The sequence below is a fragment of the Anguilla anguilla genome, chromosome 6 (genome assembly GCF_013347855.1).
Source record: "Anguilla anguilla isolate fAngAng1 chromosome 6, fAngAng1.pri, whole genome shotgun sequence".
Taxonomy (NCBI): Eukaryota; Metazoa; Chordata; class Actinopteri; order Anguilliformes; family Anguillidae; genus Anguilla; species Anguilla anguilla.
The window spans coordinates 55,149,126-55,158,449 of NC_049206.1; the positions used below are offsets into that span (position 1 = coordinate 55,149,126).

Consider the following 9,324-nt stretch of genomic DNA (forward strand, 5'->3'; position numbering starts at 1 on the left):
CCTAGAAATAACATTACATCAGCATCTAGACCTGAATGGGTTAAACGTGCCGTTTCGGGTACAATGCTTATGGTCAATCTTTGAGGGAACCCACTGCAGGAAAATCCTGACGGTGGGATTTGTCAGTGTATGAATATCTAAAACATCCAAATTGGGATATTAAAATAAAAATATGATCAAAATAGAAAGCAATATGCAGTTGTAGCTGCTCAGTGAATAATGTAGACGTTGAGTATTCAGAAAGTAAATACCGTGTTAAGAAAACATGTTTAAACACCAGTTCTCGTGTTTCTGTCTTTTTACATCCAGGAGTGCAATAATGGTAAATATCAGTGCTATTGTATTGATATTCAGATAGCCTGCCCAGGGTCTAAAATATCTAAGGACAATCCTATATTTATTTATATTTAATTACCGTTTCTTGTAATTAATTATAGTGCCCTCATTCAGACAAGAGAAAGTGAGAAATGTTAACTTTCCAGGTCTACTGCCCCAAATTCGCGAGGCCTTTGAATTTTCTTAGGATAGAATGCTTGGCATCTCCTTTGAACCTACGAACCTAAGACAACCTGGCAGGTACACAAATTGTTGCCAACGAGCATGCACAAATATATCACTTAAATTAACTTGCCGTTTTCCAATCAAAAGTTTGTCATGTAAGGCATTCTTAACTATTTCACTCTGTACGGTCAGCTAGCACGCGCTACTGGCATTACGCGCCACAATCGCATTAGCTCGTTCATCAAAAAAATAGCTAAAGAAAACTACACCACAGATTTCGCTAAGAGGATTTAGCTAATTTAGTTCGAGGAGGTAGGTGCTTACATTACATTTAGTCTATACAGAAATGTGGAATATTTGTGTCAGCAAATATACATTCTTTACTTCTGAAATGAGCTTGGACTTCAAAAACCGAGCTTTTCACTATTTAACTAGTTAGCTAACGTTAGCCCACTTAACTGACTGAAGTAACGAAGCGACTGATGTTTATTTTGGTAGCCTAGCTACTTTTGGCCTGAAAAACTGCACAGAACCCTTAACTAGCTAGTCTAACTACGTCTCTCATAACACGAAAGAAACGGGATGATGGGTGGCCTACGTATAAACAGCTGTGCTGCTGTTCTGCCCTCAATCCTTGCTGAATGACTACCCCAAATAATACGTGTATGGGTTCTATAGCGCCTGATCACTAATACTTGTATACTGTAATCATTATCTCCATCACCACTGTAATGTGACCTCCACAACATACAGCATTTTACTAAACTAAAATAAAAATGTGCTAGCTACCTGGTTAGAAATGTTGACTATTGTAAATGTAGGCTACTTACTTACCTAACCCAATAGGCTGGTTATTTTATGGCACACGTGAAAATAATTTATTAAACTAATGTATCTTTACAGGTGCTTGTGCTCCCTTAATTTTCAGATATAAAGCAAAGGGATCTAAATTTCTCTCACTACCACAATATAAGATTTTGAGCTCTTAATTTCTGAGTTCTCATAAGTCTGATTTTACCCCGTCTCTGTACAGACATCCCTTAAAATTGTAATATATATATATATATAATCTGCTCAATCAACACCATGCAAGGCCATCAAGTTTTTTCCATGCTTTTCTATTTATTGGAGGATGAATTAAAGAAAACCAAGATACTGATTAAAGACAGTTGTTTTTTAAACAGTCAGATATGGTGCCAAAGAATCGCAGGATGGTGTCCATTTTCTGCTGAAAACCAGGTTGGCCTCTTACCTGGGTTTTATGCCCTACATGTTGGTACGAGGCTGTCTTGCCGCTAAAACGGATATAAATTAAAATACCATCTGGCAAGATGCAAACTGGCTCAGCATACAGATATAATACTATTTTTAAAGCTGAGCTTTGGCATTTAGGGCCTGGCTATGTTAATGTCTCCAACAAAAAAAACACAGTACTATAAAAAATCTGCTCAGTATACTGCATTTCGTGTTACCAGTTATCATTTAATATTGGTGACATTGACACCAATAGGTTGTAGGTTATGGAATTTTATTTTTTGTGTCCGTAGGCTTGTTTGCTGTCTGAAAAGCAAAGAATGGACGACACGGACAATATAGAAAATCAAGCTCTTCATCTCTGTGAGAAAGACTCTGCCCCGCCCTCACCAAAACGGTCGAAACCAAATAGGGAAACGACCAATGAACTTTTTGCAACTGAAGGAGGTTTAGAAAATGACGGAGCGACACAAAGTTGCGTTCTTTTGACCTTGCAAAGCGACACGCCGTGTGGCAGCTACAACAGTGGGCGCCTCTCATTTTCCCAGAGTGCCTCTCAGGAACGCGAGACACATGTTGAGAATGCACTCCAAGAAAGTGTCACTTTCTCTGGACTGAACTCGGGATGTGCGGAAACAGATTGCGCAGCTGAAGAGGGTCCAGCTCAGAATCGCAAACAGCCGAGTCCTGGTCCTGGGTTATTTGTAACGGTCGGAGGACGAGCCAGGCTTGCCCCTCGAGCTGCGCATCAGAAACCAGAGAGCGGTAACCAAGAAGGCCTGGATGAAACAGGCCTGCCGTACCAGTGTCACCATCAAAGCCATTTTGGGGGCACATTAGAAGCAGGGTATATTCTGCAATGCATGAGAGATGAGACCCCCTCGGCTAATACATTTGCAATGCAAAGGAATTCACTTGAGTACATCCCTGGGCCTTACATGCCTTCATACGAGGCCGAGTGTGGAATAATCTCCCTTGAGACATTTGCAGGAATGGAAGAAAATGAGGTAAAAAATGAGGACAACAAAGCCAGATCGGAGACCGACGCCGAAGAAGATGCAAATATCTGTAATACGGAAACGCGAACGCTGGCTAACGTGAGCTTCGCGGCCGACGCGGTCCAGTATGCGGACGACTCCTCATTGAACGGCATTACGTCAGACGGAAATTCGGAAAATAACGACCGCGAGGGCAGCGCGGATCCGGAGGCGGGTTTTCCCGGCGGGAATCCGGAGCTGGCGGAGCGGGAGCGCGCTTGTTTTCGCGCCGCTGCTGCTCGAACCGCATCTGCATGCGCGGACCACGCGACCGGTGACGGGCTCGTCGGGAGCCGCGTGTCTCAGGAGCCGCCGGACGTAACTGACGTGGCGGCTGTAATCGCAAGGACGGGAGCGGAGCAAACGGAACACGGCGCTTCGGGACGCCGCTCGCCCGCGACGGCGGCGAGTCCCTCGGACACCGCCGCGGACGAGGGAACGCGGTGTTCCGACGGCCGTGCGCCATGTGCGCCCCGCGAAACAGATACCGGAGGCTGCCGCGAGGGTGGCGCAGAAGCGGCGTGTGAAACGGCCTGTGAGGAATGGCTCGGGAAGGACCGCGTTAAAATTCCGGAGGCGTCCATCAGATTAGTGCCATCAAGTGAAGTAATCCCCGTTATCAACAGAATTCATAAATTGGATGCTCCGCCCTCAGCCGAGGCAAGTGAGCACATCGATGGCGAATTTATGCGTTCTCCTCAGGGGGATGCAGCTCCAGAGCCGACTGACCCCGGGAAGGAATTTACATGTGAAACGGGGACTGGGGGAGGACAGGTAGATTTTAATGTTAATATACATGCAGGCCCACAGCCAGCTGAGCAGCAGTGCGGTGCTAGAGAGGAACAGGAAAGACATGAGAACGAGACACTCCGACATGAGGAATATCACTGCGCAAACGCTTTGTGCGCAAGCACAACAGAGAACTGCTGTGAAAGAAGTCAGACACAAGTCAGCAAGTCAGACGCAGCACACCGTAGGTGTGAAGTGAGGAATCTGGCAAGCCACGCCCCTAGCAACGGTTACCATCATATCAGAACAGCGGATACCGTAAGCCCTACCGTTGAAAACACTGTGGTGAATGCGCAGGCAGAGGAAAGAAACAGCAGAGCCATTGTCGTCAGATTACCTGTTGGTTTGGCAAAGGCAGAGAGTAAGGTGGAGGAGAGAGGAAACGCCGTTGCAGCAGGATGGGGCGATGGCGTGACCGAAAACGATATTTTGGAAGGCGTGCGAGGGCCACCATCGAGCCTGTCGCCTCAAACTACACTAACACACGGACGTGTCACAGAGAATATATCTGCGAAACATCACCACAGTGACGCGACGCACCTTGCCGCCGCTCCCGTCAAACCACCCGGTGACGCCGTCGTCCCGGAAACGGACGCGGGCTACGGGGCTGACGCGTTGCGAGTACGTCCGGAAACCCAAGCCCGATTCCCTGTGCGCTGCCCCTCTGACTGTTTCCCTGTCAGTTTCGACTCGTTCGAAAAAATCCCTCTGCTTCCCCGTGGCGACGAGCTAGAACACGGCCTCCTCCTGCTCGATTGCTCTTCACGTAATCCGATTGGAGGAAGGCCGCAGTCATATTATGATGTAGATGGGCCCTCGAGTGAGACCATTCCAATGCAAATACGGCATCAGCCGTGCTCTGACTTGAGCGAGACTAACACGCAGCTTGCAGAAAGCGAGCTCGATGTTGACCGTGGCCCTTCTCTAAAAGGAAGTGTGCCCGATTGTGGCAGCCATTTTGATTTTGGCCGAGGTGGCTCACACAAAGAATCTCAAAGCACTTATCTCTGTGGCATCAGAGGGGAGAACCAAATCCCTGATGTCTATTTCTCTCAGTGCCCCCAAGCAGTAGACCCTGAACAATCTGTCCAATTGGCTGCAGCATTTGGTGCACGCGAGCAGTTCTGTCTTCTTCCAGAATCTACGCCGGATGCCTTCGATGAACAAGGAAGGCTCGAAACATGTCCTCAGCCCACCCACCTAATGCCACAGACCTCAGTCCTGACCCCAGCGAGCTCTCAAAACAACGGCGCCCCCCTTTTTGAGATGAAAGAGAAGTTCGATTTAGTGCTCGAAGAACTGAGCTTGTTTTCCAGCATCGGTAAAGAGGCCGAGCGGCCCGGGGGTCCTGAGACACCGCGTGCCGGGGGGCGGCCGCCGGAGGACGAGACCGCCGAGCGGGGCATCGGCCGCTTAACCAGCCCCGCAGCGAAAGCAGGTGGAAGGACAGAAGTGGAGCAGGACGTCCGCGGTCATATCAGAGCTGTCGGGCGGCAGCCGGAAACTACAAGCAGCAACGTGGGCTTTGACTGCGAGCAGGAAGTACCTCTGGGACTCAGCCACTCCAGTGCGGAGGGAGAAGATTCGATGTATTCCACTGTGAAGCAGAAAGGTCTGTAGCGGCCGTGTGAAGGAATAGCTAATGTTATGTGTGTTTGTGTGTGTGTGTGTTTCTGTCTGTGTGCATGTGTGTGTGTGTGTGTGTGTGCATGCGTGTATGAGAGTGTGTGTGTGTCGGACCCTCACACTAGTGAGTGATATGATTCCCCTGATAAACACAAACTCTTCTCTAGTAAAGTGTAGTCTGTTGGGTGAAAAATATCAATTGCAGAACCTTTTAAGTGAAGCAGAGTAAATGAAGCTTCAGCTTCAGTGCTCCTTACACAGGGGCATAGGAACAGTGCTTACTTGACAGTCACTGTTAGTTATACCAAATTAGATGGCAAAATTGGGGGGGGGGGGATTGTTTTAAAAATATCCTGAAATATGAAATATGAAATACTTTTTAAAGTTCTTGATTGTTCGCCCGTGTTAGAGCGTACTGTGACTGAAGACGGATCTAAACAATGGCTTCCTGCTTTCATGGTCCTTCCTTTCCTGAATGAACAGAATAGAGGTACGTACATCCTGCCTGTGGAGAAAAAACAGGTTAATTATGCATTCTGAAAATCCATTAAGGCTAGGCCCCCGTCTTAAGTAGGGCATAACAAATGATCTGCTGATGAAACATAAAGATTGTGTGAAGTTTCTCTACATTAGTAGCGAGAAATGTATTTATGTATTTATTTATTTATTTTTTGAACAATTAGGCATAAAAATATAAGAGGGACAATGTATTGCACGAGTGGAGAGGTTTTATTTGGATATTCCCTGCAGCTTATGTAACTGGACATGTTTTATTAAAGAGCCTGCAATCTTCTGTGCCAGCTTTTAAGATTCCAGGAATATCAGCGCGGTATCTATGCGGTGAATGAAAATGTTAAAACAACCCTCACAAAAATAACTTATTTTTTTGCGGAACCCCACTGTATGCAGATGCTTAATTAGCATACTTGAAATGCTTAATGAACCTTAAGTAAAGGCTTCAAATTAACGTGACTTCGTTGCGAACAAGATTTGTCCTAACTTTGACACGCAGATGTGAGTGCAAATATTCGTTTTTCTTTCGTTCACAAGCGCATTTGCATTTAATTGTGTGCAAAGGTTAAGGGGAAGTGTTTATTCGAGTACATGCTTGTGATCGGGATTTTGAGACTCAACCTTCTGTTTTGGCCCCAGCGTTTGTTTTTGCTCGAGTCATTTGTTCTTCCTCCATGAAAAGGTTGCAGTCTAACTTCCCCTGTCCTTTCTCAATGATGCAGAATTATGATTAAGCACAAGAACATTCCCCTGTTTCAGGTCTCTCTGCTGCGATTATGAGTATTTTAATATTTCATTATTCCCAATGATTGGTGGGCATTATGTATTGGCATTAATCATACATGGAGTTGGAGATCTTTTTTAAATGATCTTTTTATTTGCAATGGAATTGCCCCTATTTGGCGGTACTAATAGCCTCATCAATAAAAGTGGACAGATGATTAAAGAAATGCAGGATCATACGCCATTCACTCATTTCCTTTCTTTTTCTGCCTTGGATTTCCTGAGCCAGCAAGGAGGCTGGAACCTCTGAAGACTTGCGTTCGTCCAATAAGAGTTGGCCTCTCCAAGAGGGAAAGACCCAAACAGCTTCACCCCTACTTCAAGTGAGCCTCACATAACCCTTTCAGAAATATATTTTCAGTATACTGCAATATATTGTAAATGTATAAATGTATACAATGTGTTGTAGCACATTTTTGATGAAAATGTTTTGCAATGTCTGAAAGTGGCAATAATTTGTATATTTGCAAAGCATTGCAATATTTTGACAGTATATTTTATTTCAATATAATTGCAATATATTCGATGTGTGCAAGGGAACGTATTAGTAGTTACAGTTTAATTTGAGTTACAGCTGCAGGCAACTTCAAAATGGCAGGTTGTAAAAATCCACAGTATGTACTAGCATGTTTACTGCCATGATTGTGATGTAGCTGCAGCTGCGCTTGTTTAACATTCATTTTGACAACATGAAACAGGCACTCGCAATTGAAAAATTCTCTGGCATATATGCTTGGGGTCATAGACAGATGAGGCAATTTATTTGATGGTTCCTGCATGGAAATTCAGGTTTTCCAGCTACAGAAGTTGTGTGTCATTCTTCGGTAGGATTGTCGTTTGCTCCATTAGGTAGCGGTTAACAAATTGCCTTAAAAGTGGCGGGATTGTGTTGTGTTCGATGTTTCCTTCATGCTTGCGTGCTTGTGTAAAGGATGTTTGTTTTTAAAGGTAGTAGTCCTTTCAAGTACCTCTATTTATTCTGAGATTTTTTTTCCACGTTTCCAGCTGTTAAAGTGACACACACTGAATATTTAAAACGTGTTTGACCTCTCTGCTGTGTTTACTGTAGGAGAATACTAACTAAGGCAGCTGTTGAACGCAGAAATTCCTGTTAAATTATTTTAAATCTTTCAAGTGTCTTGCCAGCAGTCCTGAAATCACACAATATAATATTCACTGTGCATTTTAAAAAGAAATAGGCTAATTCTTTTTTTTTTACAATATTGTTATTATATTGTTTCTAATTTGTGATGTTGACATGATGTATAATATAGTTTTCTTAAATGAACTAAACTGCAAAAGAACGGTAAAGGTACATTAAAGTATTTATAGCCACAACTGTATTTGAGGGCTCATTTTGTTTGTGTTATTTTCTTATTCCCATGCAACAGATTTTAATTGCTTGGCGCAGAAGGCGCACGCAATGTCAGTGAAGCAGTTCTGTCTCGTTGTTAGCACTGACAAGGTGTTAATGGTGCAGGGGTAGCATTGCATTGTACAGAGATGCGTCTGAACGTCCGCTCGCGTGCTAACAACCCAGGCACGGTTTCATCAGCAGCTGCAACACCAAGGTTTCCACGGGGGTTTTTCCCCCATAGAATAATATCACACTTTCCATTTCAGGAGGGAAGTTTGAGTGGACTCTTGCAATAGTGGAGGCAGGGTTATTAGCAGTGTCTTTGGTTTACAGGCTGTGTGTGTTTTGATTTAGATGGTCTCAGACCTAAGAGCACACAGAGGACAGACACGGTTTGTTTTTTTGTAAACCCTTTGTCTCTCGTACTTGGAAGCATCTCCCTTTTGAAGTGGCTTTCCACTTCTGCCCTGAGCTTTCTGTGACTGAATTACTGAGCGACTGATTTTTTTGTGACTGACGTTGTCATGTCGACCCGGCAGCAACGATGCCGTTGTAACGACTGATGCGTATGTGCTGTTTGCGGCGGCTTGTTGTTTTTAGGGGTCGTCAGGACGATGCTGGTTTACAGAATTTGGATGCAAGGAACAACGTCGTCACATTTCGGGCAATTCCTCTTGTGAAATGACATAACTTAATCGAATCATCGGCGTGACGTAATCGTAGGAGGTTCCTGGCTTTATAGACTTGCTGTAGAAGATACAGGAAAGGTTCTGACCACAGACGTTATTATAAGGTCTGAAATACTCTTGAAAAACAGTCCAGAGGCTATCTATTTGGCTGCCTGTTACATTTCATTTTCGGAAGGTAATTTAGGTTTTTGTAACCACGGTGATTCATGCAGGTACTCTGACTTGACTCCTGTAGCTGAGTGGTCAAGGTTCCCAGAGAGAGCATTGTACCCCGCATCTCACCGCACATAAAAATAGATATACTGCATTGCTGCGCGTGTCATAACAGAAACGCCATTTCAAAGAGGCACATTTTCATGCGCATGTGCTCCCAGAGAAACGTCCATCACGATTTTCGCACAGGTGTTTTTCGGTGCGAAGACCTCGGTGTTAAATGCTTTGCATTTTATCTGGCAGAGCATGGCATACTGAACTGCCAAGTGATGCCCCTACAGATCATTAGATTCAAATGTGACAGATGGAATGAGGTGTGAGCTCTTTTTGATAAATGAACAACCCAACTGCTTTTAAAAGTTTAAATAAAACAACAGTGGATATATTATATCAAAATAATGGGGTTTCTTGTACTGAAGGCAGTAGGAGGCTATGTATGAAATGAAAGTATATACAAAACAGTGAAGAAATTAAGGCTAGTGTAATATTAAAATCTGAGCCTAAGGTAAAAATGCAGCTGTGGTTGAAGAAATAACTGAAATGAATGCATATTTCTGTTTCA

The 9,324-nt window shown here is 44.3% G+C and overlaps 2 protein-coding genes across 2 annotated transcripts; both read left to right on the forward strand.

Annotated features, from left to right (window-relative positions):
* Window positions 1-30: 30 nt before the first annotated feature.
* On the forward strand, window positions 31-4,314 carry LOC118230212. Its single transcript, XM_035423025.1, has 3 exons — window positions 31-813; window positions 2,049-3,456; window positions 4,109-4,314. Exons 2-3 carry the CDS (start codon window positions 2,076-2,078, stop codon window positions 4,312-4,314), a joined length of 1,587 nt encoding a protein of 528 aa, XP_035278916.1. The 5' UTR covers window positions 31-813; window positions 2,049-2,075.
* A 173-nt stretch (window positions 4,315-4,487) lies between these two features.
* On the forward strand, window positions 4,488-7,804 carry LOC118230809 (RAD51-associated protein 2-like). The gene is made up of 3 exons (XM_035424137.1): window positions 4,488-5,193; window positions 5,617-5,697; window positions 6,733-7,804. Exons 1-3 carry the CDS (start codon window positions 4,785-4,787, stop codon window positions 6,828-6,830), a joined length of 588 nt encoding a protein of 195 aa, XP_035280028.1. The 5' UTR covers window positions 4,488-4,784; the 3' UTR covers window positions 6,831-7,804.
* Window positions 7,805-9,324: the final 1,520 nt, after the last annotated feature.